The sequence below is a fragment of the Acanthopagrus latus genome, chromosome 15, assembly GCF_904848185.1.
Source record: "Acanthopagrus latus isolate v.2019 chromosome 15, fAcaLat1.1, whole genome shotgun sequence".
In the NCBI taxonomy this organism is placed as follows: Eukaryota; Metazoa; Chordata; class Actinopteri; order Spariformes; family Sparidae; genus Acanthopagrus; species Acanthopagrus latus.
The window spans coordinates 2402799-2415315 of NC_051053.1; the positions used below are offsets into that span (position 1 = coordinate 2402799).

General features: G+C 40.8%; 1 protein-coding gene across 5 annotated transcripts in view; it reads left to right on the plus strand.

Moving 5' to 3' along the window:
* Window positions 1–12517, plus strand: part of birc6 (baculoviral IAP repeat containing 6) — a 135439-nt gene that overhangs the window by 109053 nt on the left and 13869 nt on the right. For 3 of the 5 annotated variants that reach the window (XM_037122680.1, XM_037122681.1, XM_037122683.1), the window contains 7 exons: window positions 317–540; window positions 1210–1543; window positions 2360–2577; window positions 2660–2824; window positions 3405–3576; window positions 6171–6393; window positions 10095–10240. In XM_037122680.1, the coding sequence (XP_036978575.1) occupies window positions 317–540; window positions 1210–1543; window positions 2360–2577; window positions 2660–2824; window positions 3405–3576; window positions 6171–6393; window positions 10095–10240 (1482 nt within the window). The remainder of the gene's footprint in view (window positions 1–316; window positions 541–1209; window positions 1544–2359; window positions 2578–2659; window positions 2825–3404; window positions 3577–6170; window positions 6394–10094; window positions 10241–12517) is intronic. The other 2 variants (XM_037122682.1, XM_037122684.1) reach the window with 1 other exon arrangement.

Here is a 12517-nt window from a genome sequence, read left to right on the forward strand (position 1 = left end):
CATCCCTGTTTGTCCCTCGGTTACCTGATCTCTGTGTCCTGTCTGTCATTTCTGCGAGAAACTACGTTCAGCTACCATAAATATGTCATAACTGTCACCACTGGTGAATGTTTGAGCAAAATTAATCTCTGGTTCTTCTGCGATCCTTTTGATCCTTTTTTAAATTGTCCATTGTCAGTTTGACAGCATCGGAGAAGTTCAGTACTAAATGAATTAGCTTTCTGTGTTAATTGATTGATTCTCCTCAGTTGACTTCTAGTAAGACACTGAGCTAACAAGTGTCTCGGATGTCAGACAATGCATGAACATACAACAGGTCCTCTCTTTGCTCTCCTTGCAGTGGATCACTGTGACATGTTGAACAGCTGTCCTGAAGATGAACCGATGACACCAAGTGAAGAATGTCTGGATGTCAACACTGATGAGTCCCTGCTTGAGACCAACCACATCCAATCACCGCTGCAGGTCTTTGCAGGCATGGGCGGCCTGGCCCTCATTGCAGAGAGGCTGCCCCTGCTCTATCCTGATGTCATTCAGCAGGTGAAATTTAAAGTGTGCTACAGACACAGGCATATGCACAGACAAACAAAGTGCCATCAAGTAGGGAAGATGGGCTAAAAACTTCACCTAGCATGTTAATAAAAATGTTTAAAACATAGAAATTTGATTAAACAATGACAATGAATAGCACTGCCATTTATTGTGCATTGAATATACAGTATATGTAACATTTTTGCATTAAAATGTCTGAAAATGATAAGACCTTTGTCATACATTTTGTTGAGTTGTGTACTTGAATTATCCCAAATGTTTAAAACACAGAGAAGTCCATAATTTTTTTTAACTGGCATTTTCATTTGGTCTCCTGCTGCTTTGACTAAGGGGAGATAATCTCATGTCACTGCAAGTGTCACATCAAAAGGCATGAGCAGCTGAGCAGCAGAACTACTTCTCTGCGTCCCTGTGCCATCTGCCTTTCCCCACACAACACTTGGCAAACGTATTTTGTTTTATTGAGAAATTGTGGGTCTGCCAGAAGGCTTTCTCCTTGATTAAATGGGGATGAAACTGGTGATTTTACTTTGAATATAAAGTATTGTTCAGAGCCAGTCTTAGATGAGGGTAAATCGTTTTGTATAAATCAGTATTGTCTCACATTCACCACTCATCTTTGCTGAAGTTTCCCTCTATTGTCCCACTGGTTTACAGGTCAGTGCCCCAGTGGTGCCTTCTGCCACACAGGAAAAACCCAAGGACAGCGACCAGTTTGAGTGGGTGACGATAGAGCAGTCAGGTGAGCTGGTATATGAGGCACCAGAGTCCATCGCCGCCGAGCCACCGCCCATCAACAAACAGCAGTCCCAGTCGTCCTCCTCATCATCGGCCTCAGTGCAGACCATGTCGCCTATTCCCGCCCATTCACTGGCAGCTTTTGGCCTGTTCCTACGCCTGCCAGGGTACGCAGAGGTGCTGCTAAAGGAGAGGAAGCATGCCCAATGTCTGCTGCGCTTGGTGCTGGGTGTCACAGATGATGGAGAAGGCAGTAAGTCTGAAAGCAATAAACAGCTACCAACACTGACTCTAGCCCCTTTCACTGTGCCTTTTCAAGGCGGCAATCTTGCACTGATATTCCACGTCAATTTCGCGAGTTCAAGCAAAATACCGTTACATCACACTGTCTTTCTCGCCCTCCACTTTTGTGGTGTTGTTGCTGTCTCTTAGAATTTATTTTTTAAAAATCACCAAATTTAAAGAGGAAAGTCACCACAATGGTAAGCCCATCGAGTCTTCCATGAACTTTTCCCAGGAAAACAGTCTCCCTGTCTGGGAGTGAAAGCCTGACAGGGTCAGCTATTTAGTGATAGAAATTATGGGATGTAATTTAGAGCAAAAATATTGTCACACAGATCTCAACGTTTTGATGTGTACGTCCAACTCTTTTAGTTTTGCACTGCCGCCATGCTGTATGAAATGAATGTAAACAAAAAAAGGTGGCGTAAGGCCTTCATTGTGGTGATAATTAGTCTGTGTGAAAAGGGCTATTCACTGTGGTCACACTGTGTGTGTGCATGTAGCAGAAAATCAGAATCAGTTTTTTTTGTTTTTTAACAAGGTGAATTTTGTTCATGCTAATCATTGTGTAATAAGGAAAGGTGTCTGTCCAGTGGTCCCTGGGAGCTGTACATTGGCTGCCCACTGCTCCTCCAGGATGGGTTAAATGGGGAGATCCATCTGCATTATATTCTGTATTGTATGAGTTGCAATAGAAATACAGATTCTTCTTCTTCTTCTAAAGCATGTAAATTCCAAAATGCTCTCAGTCCCTCTGATTCAGCTGTCTGATTTGGAATCCTCTTAGGTCATATCCTGCAGTCTCCATCAGCCAATGTGCTGCCCACACTGCCATTCCACGTCTTGCGCGCATTGTTCAGCAGCACCCCTCTGACTACTGATGACGGTGTGCTTCTACGCCGCATGGCCCTGGAGATTGGTGCCATTCACCTCATCCTGGCCTGCCTGTCAGCTCTCAGCCACCATGCCCCCCGCAACCCCCACGCCAGCACCAGTGTGTCTGAGGTATGGTTCACAACACACACTAACACAGTTATGATATTAAAGTCCCCATCCCTCTTACTGATACTGATGTCTGCATTGACAGCCGCAGATATCCAGTTGTCACGTTGGGGGGACCAGTGATGAGCAGCAGCTGTACTGGGCTAAAGGAACTGGTTTTGGAACTGGATCAACAGCCTCAGGCTGGGATGTGGAGCAGGCCCTCACCAAACAACGGCTAGAAGAGGAACATGTCACCTGTCTACTTCAGGTAAGCACCAATCGATGTCACCTCATTTTAAAACTGAGACTATAGAAATAGTGTTTGCAAATAGTTATTGCACACCTTTACCTTCAACACATTGTGTTACCTGTTTCATGTTAGTGTTAACATGTCTATCCTTCCCTGTTTATTTTGCTTAGCAGCAGTTCTGTGTTGTTGGGCTTTGTGGCTACTACAATACACAGCACTACAATACGTATTTACAAAAGACCTGAATACCTTGAACTACCTCCCATCCTTTTGCTTACTCCTCATGCTTACTTTCCAAAGAGTTTGTGTAGCTCTGGCATGCCAGAATGTATGAACAGAGTCCTTGATATAGGCGCAGTAAGAGTGATGTTGTGTTAGAAGTTTGAGGTTCACTTGAACTTCAGTATTTTCTTTTGATTACACATCTCTTACCATTTTAAAGAGATGGAGATTTCCTTTCTTACAATATAAAAAGCTGATTCCCCTGAAAACTACATACATGAAAATGTTAAATTAAAAATAAATTGTTCCAGGTTGGCCAGTTTGAAGAGTTTGTACCAGTCAATTTTCTCAACTTGTAAAACGTTTTGTTTACTAGGTATTGGCCAGCTACATCAACCCAGCAAGCTCCAGTAGTTGCCTCAGTTCTGATGCCTCTTCAGCGGATAGCAGAGCCCACAATAGTTCAGCACTGCCAGCAGTGTTACAGGAGCTGTTGAGTCAGTCCTGTCTCATCCCTGCCATGTCCTCGTACCTACGCAACGACTCAGGTAAGCTAACTGTTTTTAAAACATGACAGAGGGTATGACACACGATACAAACGTGGTAGCGTTGTGGCATCAACTTAAGGCTGAGAACACTAGTAAAAGCTACCAAGTTTTTACCCTACAATTTTACTTTGGGTTCCACTGTTTAGCAAAGGAGTAATGCTTAAAAACTCCATGTTTATCAGTGGGTTGGGTCAATAGGCAACAAGGAAAAATTTAAATGTAAGGTTGGGTGATCATCATCATAACCAAAGAGTGGCCAGATGTCCATTGAAATTAAATTTTATCTCTGCAAGCCATCTGTTTCCTTCCCCGTATTGCAATGTGCCTACTGTGGCTTCAGTACAGCTTGTGTTGCTCTGTATTTAATGTCTTTTTTGACACTATTCTAATCGCTATATGGTAGGCAACTGGACTTGAAGACGGTTCACCTCTGATCCAAGAGGCTTCCTCAGTTCAAACTAACTGGAGGCAGTTACTTAGAGCTTGTGTTCGCCTGCTTATTCTAACCCAGTCCACACATAATATGTCAACCAAAAACCAAGGTACTTGAGTTACTTGGATTATAAAGGGATTCTTTGAGCAAAAAAGATGCAGCCACTGTTCCCTCAGTCCATTGAAATGGCATAGAGCTTCAGGCACTTTTTTGTGGTTGTTCCACATAGTCTTGCACTGATGCACATTATCAGCAGTGATGCCAACTGTGTGTTGGCGGGGCCATGTCATAGACTTCCTATTCCAGCTACTCTCGCCCACTGTTCTGTTGCCCAAAAGAGGTCAGAATGACTTGACACGGTCCAGAGATGACCTTAAGTCAGACAGAGTGCGTGCGTGCAGATGCTAGTGATTAAATGGGAGAGGAAGGAGAAGCCAAAGTAGTAGCAGTTGTAGCGACAGCAATAAAGTGTACAGTATAGGTTGCAGTTTGGCTGTGAATAAAGGCGACGGCTATATACAGCAAAGCTCTCTGGTATTATTTCCCGACCAGCTTAACACGTGAAAGTGGTTCAGCCCGAAGGTAAACATAAACTTCGGCCCTGGAGGAAATCATCTCCCTGTGCTTCCTCACCACGGCCCGGGAGCCGAACAGGAATACTGTAACACCATGCTATCGTTTGGCTGGCTGTGGCTAATAGCTACTGGCTTAGCTAGTAGCTAGGCTCGAGAAAGTATCCCTTGAAGCACTTGGCAAGCCGACCACCCAGGTTTAACTCTGGGGCCCTTTGTGGCATGTCACTCCCCCTCTCTCTGCCTGTCTCCTGTCATGTCTTTAGCTGTTCTGTCAATAAAAAGCCAAAAGGCTGTTGAATGGTTGCTGTTGCTTAAACTAAGTAGAATTTGTAGAAATGCAGAACACGTATGTAATACAGAAAAAGAATAACACAAGAACAATAATTTGTACTGGTCAGTTTTCAAAATAATTTGTGAAAAAAACAGAACTTCCTTGGCCAAGTTATTTACACAATTAAAACAGATACAAGGAGAAAATATGTAACCACCAAACCTACTCACTCATGGTAGAGCAAAAAAAAGCAAATTTCAAAACAAAGAGTCTGAGCAAGTAAACAATTGCAGGCAGGCTTGAAACCCTGCTTCTGATGTGCTGCAGGTGGGGTAGGAGGCCTTGGGCAGGACGGAACAAAACTGTCACACAGGTGATGTATCGAGATACATGCCCGATGCAGTCAAGGGGTTAATGATTCTCTGATCACTCTGAAGTTGTTCAGCCACTGCACTATTGTCAGCTGGTTTTGACAGTGGGTCCACAGACTAGAGAGGATGGAGTTGGTGGATAATCCAATTTTGTAGAATGGATTAAACTATTCCTTTGAAGTACTGACTTTTTTGGCCTTTTGCACTCAGGGTCAGTAAGCAAATCCATTGACACTCAGAGGATGGACTCGGCCTTTTCCACAGTTTTTGAATGAATTGATAGTGAACACAGGAAGTGACATTTAACTCCTTTGTGTGGTGTCCAAAACACATGAGAATTCAGTGCTGTGTAGGCCAGGCTTATCTGCGCTACTGAGAGCAGTTTACAAATATTTTTTCAGGTGTCTGAAAACTCCTGTGCTACACTAAAGTGATAGTCCAGAAACAAGACTATGGCTGAAGCACACCCTGAACCCCTCTTGCTTGCAGCTTTAATTGTATATGTTCTCTTATACCACAAGCTTTGAGACTGTTATACATTAAATGGTGCTGCTGAATAAAAGTCTGACTGAAATGTGATGGGCATTGTTTTAGGTGATATGAATAACAAACTAACGGATGGTCTTGTTAGTGACCTATGAGCTGGGGCAGAAACACCATCAGGTGGATGCAGAAAAACATGATTCACTGTGTCCAGGAAAAGTTTGCTCCATTTAGGTCAATACAGGCATGTTAAATCAAAGTTGACATTGTCTGTCTTCCTAGCTCATTGATTAAAATAATGTACAGCAGCAGTATGCTCAGTGTTGCCAGTGCTGACTTTCATAAACTTTCCCTTCACCGGTGGCAGCCTGAGGGCACAAAAAGACCTTGCTCAGAGAATCTGTCTCATTTGTTCCACTGCCCCTTGAGCATGGCTTTGTATCCTTCATGTTTCTCTGCAGTTCTGGATATGGCACGCCATGTGCCCCTTTATCGGGCATTACTGGAGCTGCTGAGGGCTATTTCCACCTGCACAGCCCTGGTTCCTCTGCTGCTGCCTCTCTCTGGAGACTCGGGTCAGGACGAGGAGGAGGAGGATGAAGAGCACTCTGAGGGACAGACCTCTGTTGGGATGCTGCTGGCCAAGATGAAGACATGTGTGGACACATATACCAATCGACTTAGGTGAGATAGAGTTAATCGATAGCACAACTTGATTTATTTAAATGTGACTACAAGGAACTTTTAAGTGTTTATGAAACAGTCCTGTGATTCCTCTTTAACTGTAACCGCAAATGAGACCATCAATGACAAGACTCCAATTTTTGTATTGTTCTTAATGCCTATGCTCAGGTCTGATCACATATATAACATATAATATTACATGTACATACATAAGCAAATACATCACCTCATCACAATCCATCCTGTGGTCTCACTGTCACTCACTTCCAAAAAGCTCACAATGATCTTTACAACAGAAGGCACTAGTGTTGTACCCCTTTGTCAAAAGAGGCCACTGTAATCAACAAAAACTTAAAGTTCCTCATAGTCACTTCAAATTTGAAAATGGAACACAAATTCTATATATTACTTAAAGGTGAATAGTTCCATGTACAGGTACCTGTGAATATCTTATTGCTGTGCTAAAACAGACTTCATAAGTAATAGTATCGCACTCAAGTCGTCACTCTCCTTTCTGCATTAATCCTGAACTGGGAATCTTGACATGTTAAGCCCACCATTGAAATGCAACTGAAGTTACGTGCATGCATCTCAAGAGATAGTGTGGATGTATTCCGGTTGTCAGGGACACGTCAGAAGATGTGTGTTTCATTATGGCAGGAAAAGGCTTTCACCACACTGGAATAAAAGAATTGCCTTTGCTTTGTACATGAGCACGTACACACAAGCACATATTTATATAACACTTAAGAGATGTGACCATATAATCTTAAAGTGAGTGAGCTCATCCCTCATTAAATCAGACTATATATTTGAAATCAAATTTGCACACAAGATTAGTGTTATGTGAGACACAGCAGATATGTCTTTCTACTTCTGCTTTTTGGTAAGTTACTGGCCCCACCTTATGTTGGGCCTTGATGTAAATTTCTTTTTTTTCCTACATGATACAGCCTAATGTTGACTTAAATTAAATTCCCTGTGGTCAATTGAAGTTAGATGTGTTTGTGTCTTAAAGTACAATGCTCTATTAATCACAGTATTTCCTACAAGGTCTTTAGAGTTAGGAATGTCCTTGTTGACCTGCTGTGGCAAGAAGGTTTTGACAGGATTTTGGTCAGCCTGTCGTCATTCCTAGAAATTGCTGATTGCTGGTTGATCAACAATTATGTTTCGTTCAAAATTGCCTTTAATATCCCTAATCATTTTGCAGGCTCAGGACATCACTTGTCAGTACATCTACTAAGTCCATATTGTAATGTGTTAATTAATTCTTAGATGTGTTTTGAAGACATCAACTGTGTTCATAGCATCATATACTCACAGCTTCAATATCCCAGGTTTATAACACATACATGTACACACAAGAATGCTACGTGCTATGTTCAGAAACCCTTTGGAGGATTAAACCTGACTTAAGTATGTGTATATATAAATACATAAATAAATACATACATAAATAAATGAATAAATAAATGCATGAATAAATATATAAATAAATACAAGAATAAATAAATAGATAAATAAATGTATAAATACATACAGGAATAAATAAATAAATGTATAAATAAATGAATAAATAAATAAATGCTGAAATAAATGTATACATAAAAGTATGAATAAAAGAAGAAATGTTTTATATTTATTTCTACATTTCTGTTCACCTACATTTATTTATTTCTGTATTTCTGTGTCCATATGTTAATGAAGCAGGAGGTCCTAACCTCAGTCAAGAGCATGATTGGTCAAATCGGAGAGCCAGACAAAAGCAAACGATTCCTGATCCCAAGCCTCGCCCTCTGTAACGTTGTAAACCAGCACACCTGGGACCCTCGCAAGTTAAAATGAACGCCAGTCAAATTCATCACTAAACCAGAGCTACATGAATAACAAATGTCAACAACTGCAGCTAACAGTTAGCTGAGCAGGCTTGCTGGTAGCCAGCAACATTTCTGTACAGGAATCGGCACCACTAGTAAGGCAGAAGTAGTTAACCCTCATCGAGCACACTCCTGTAACCAATCATGCTCTTGACTGAGGTTAGGACCTCCTGCTTCATTAACATATGGACACAGAAATACAGAAATAAATAAATGTAGGTGAACAGAAATGTAGAAATAAATATAGCATTTATTTATTTATTTATGTATTTATGTATTTATTTATTTATTTATGCGTTTATTTATTTATATATTTCATGCATTTATTTATTTATTCACACAAAAAAGTAACCCTGCTAAAAGCCCGTTCTATACTGTCAGTAAACAAAATGAAGCAAACTGTATGTCATTTGAGATGTACCCATTCAATGAGAGCTGTGACTTGACATCTTGGAGTGATGGTTACCATCATTAAGTGTTGAGCCCTCTTTAAATGCAACTTTAAACCCATACACGATAGAGCTTAATTAGACTGTAAACGATGGAGATTAAAGGGATAGTTTGTGTTTTTTGAAGTGGGGTCATATAAAGTACATATCTGTAGTCGATCTGTCCCCTACTGTAATCACCAATCAGCGCAGCCTCAGTTTGGAGAAGTAGAGAGCTGCTCCAGCCCAGACACTCAGCTTTGTACTGCTGTGAACAGGGTCCAGAGAAAAAGCGAAACAAAACGAGGCTCACCTAAAAAAAACTATAACAGTTCAAGTGTACGTTGTACAGAGAAAATTCACACCGCTTTACATCGCTGTCAGAACTGCCTTTCTTTTGGCACTACATTTTCTCAATCGTAGAACCTCCGTAACCCTTCACATTAGCGCAACTGGAGTTTCGCGAGTGGCTGAATACAGTGCGAGTCCCAGCTGCTGGACGAGAGGTTTACTTTCAATAAAAACAAAACTTAACAATTTCAGACACAGACACAGACCGTAGAACCTCCGTATCCCCACGCATTAGCACAACTGCTTAGGGATACGGAGGTTCTGCGGTTGAGAAAGGCATTGTTGGATACACTATTCCAGCACTGGTTGAGGTTGAGTGAAATGACCAATTTGCTCAGGGATAATACTTTCATGTCCAAGGAGGAGATAGTTTTAGGATAAAACCTAATCAACATAATGATGCATATGCAATGAGGCCAAATGCCCAGAGCTGAATAAAATGATGTTTGGTTTGGCTCAAAGAGATAAGAGTCTCTCCCAAGCCTAGACTTAGTCTTGCATAAAGTGACATAAAGGACCGAGGGCAGGCACTGCTGGGCCGATGAGGTGATTTCTCACTTACCTTGGGATTGGTCAGTTACATAGTATAGCAAACATCCTGTTATGACAATGTCTGCATGAAATGTTGTTTAATGGCCTATATGTGATTATTATAGTATACCTGTGTAGAGTTGCTGTGTTTTGTGTGGCTGTGCATATGTATTTATTGTTAATTGGCCTTTTTTTGTTTTTGTTTTTTAAAACCTTGGTGTGCCATCTCTGGGAGGCGGGTGGGAGGTTTTTGATGTGTTGGAATGCCTGTATGTTTGTTGTTGTTATGAATATATATATATATATATATATATATATATATATATCTATATATATATATATATATATATATATATATATATATATATATATATATACATTGCAAGACCTCAAAAGGAATTAGTTATATTACCTTTAGAAGCAATTGACACAAAGATGGATTTCTGAATCCACCAATCATACAGCATCCAATATCACATAATGACTAATGTGGGTATTTTTTTTGTTCCAGGTCAAAGAAAGACAAGAGTAAAGGTGTAATGAAGACAGACAGCTCGGATCCAGAGCCTGAAGGTTTGACTCTGCTGGTACCTGACATCCAGAGGACAGCTGAGATAGTCTACGCAGCTACTACCAGCTTGCGGCAGGCCAACCAGGGTATGTTTACATCTAACGTTTTTATTACCAGAGGCTGTAGCAGCAGATTTAACTTCTAGCCAGAGACTCTTAGGTAACAATTATACATATCAGTACAATCGAACTTGCCCAATAAAAACAGTTTCAAGTAAAAGGGTAAATGGTTTTAAATGGTAAATGGTTAGATTTTGAGTAGATGAGAACTTTAACATTTATACAAAAACAACTCCTGGCCACGTTTTGTCCCTAAAACCTTTATTTGGCAGGCATTCAATACTTTTCATTTTCCTCTCTCTCTCTTTCCATTTTACCTCACACCCTCGTTTGTGCTCTGTGTCCTGCCCTCTTGGTGCAAGGACAAGAGAATGGATCTATAATTGTAGCTTCTAAATTCCCTCTGCTGTGATTGACTGCAGCCCAACAGTCTGATTCTTATCAAGGGCATTGGTCTGTTTTTATGACTCTGAACCAGTGATAGTCATGGCTGGAGGTATTATGTTTTTCAAGTTGTTAGTCTATCCCACGCTTGTGAACAAGAGAAAATGAAACGCAACCACTGTCTCTTCTGTTGTTCTGTAGCTGGGACAGAATATAGGCACTGATGTTGATTTTTACAACCAACAACAGAGCACTTTGCGCGTCTAGCTCTGACGACATTGCGAAACACTGCTGTCTCACCGCTTGCCACACCAAACTTCACCTCGAGGATAAATGCCCTCCTCTCGGATTTCTCCAACACAGTGCAGAGGAGGTCGGCCTATGACAATGACTTCTTTTGTTACATAACAATAGGAGCTGAATCTGAACAGCCTGTAGGAGCGCTGTTTTACAAGTGGGGGGGCTCAGAGACCATGCTGGAATAGCTTGTTTCCTCATTTTAGACGTTGGCAGGCTCAGGGGGGACCAGCTTATATATGTAGAGAGCAGAGTAGACGTGTTTTTCATAATATGGGACCTTTAATGTGAAGTAACTTCTTAGTGTCACAAATTCCAAAAGCTGAAATGTATGAAATAAAGTATCGATAGGATCATTTCCAAAGTCTTCCACAACCTGTTTTTACCTAATGGAATATTCTGCTTCAATATGTGCTTAATCACAAAAACAACAGTTTCACTGTGGCAAATCAAAAGTTTGCTGCAGGTGGCTGCAGGGCTGTTGAATCAGCTAGAGAACTTTATCAGCGTGCATCCACAGACATAAAGAGTACAGACGGATCTTGAGAGCAAGAGTCGCCACGCCCTCTCTCTAAAATCTGAGTCAAACTGTCCAAACATGGCTCTGGAAGAAGAGAAAATTCCCTGTATCATTTTGTGCCAGGTGTCATCCGTGATTGTTTCATTTAAATTGGTCTCCAATTTATTTTTGAGGAGGTCTAGAGGTGTCAAATTATGAGAATACAGTATTTTGTATGTGTGCTAATAGTTCATTTTCTTACTAGTTTACAATCAACACTTGAGTCTAACAGGCTAGTCGGAGGATATGAGGGAAAACATTTTACGTTTGAGAATGCAAACATTCCAAAGCTGTAAGTGTCTATAAAAATGTGATTTTGAAATATGATATCTCTGTACCAACTGTTCAAAGGAGGCAAAATTACTGTCAATATACAGATTGGACAGTGTATTCATGCCTCTTCTGGACCACCTATCAAAAATCTCATCTATTAATGATGGGGCAAACAAGATTTTTTGCAGTTGGTGTGTCCTGAGATAGATCTGTGAGTGAGAAGGATCTTCTAAACTGGTTCCAGATCTTGATTGAATGTAAAACAACTGGGTTAGAAGTAAAGTCAGAAATGGGCTGTGTAAATGGCAGCTTACAACATAGTAAGGCTTTTAACAAAGTGAGATTTACAGATGCCCCCTCCAGATTTAGCCATTCAGTGTCAGCGTCATCATTATCATTACCCAACCAATATAACAGTACTCTAATGTTGACTGCCCAGTAGTAATACAAGAAATTGGGTAGACCGGTTACCAAATGTGCTTCAGAACAGATTATCTCCCAGTTATCCCTTGATATCTCTTGTTGCATTTCAGCCTCCCATCTCTCTTTGATTTGTTATTTGTGTTTAAAAGTAAAAATTCCAGGTAAAATCTGGAGATTACTTTTGCCTCCTCATTTCCTGATTGTAACTGCATCAGAAATTGCTCTAATCCTGTGGGATTTACAAATCTCTGTGTGCTGTTAGAAGGTGTCTCAATTGCAGATACCTAAAAAAAAAAGTCAGTTTGGGGGGAGGAGGAACTTCTTTCTTAATTTTTCAAATGAGCTCATAGTGCCCTTCTCAAATAATT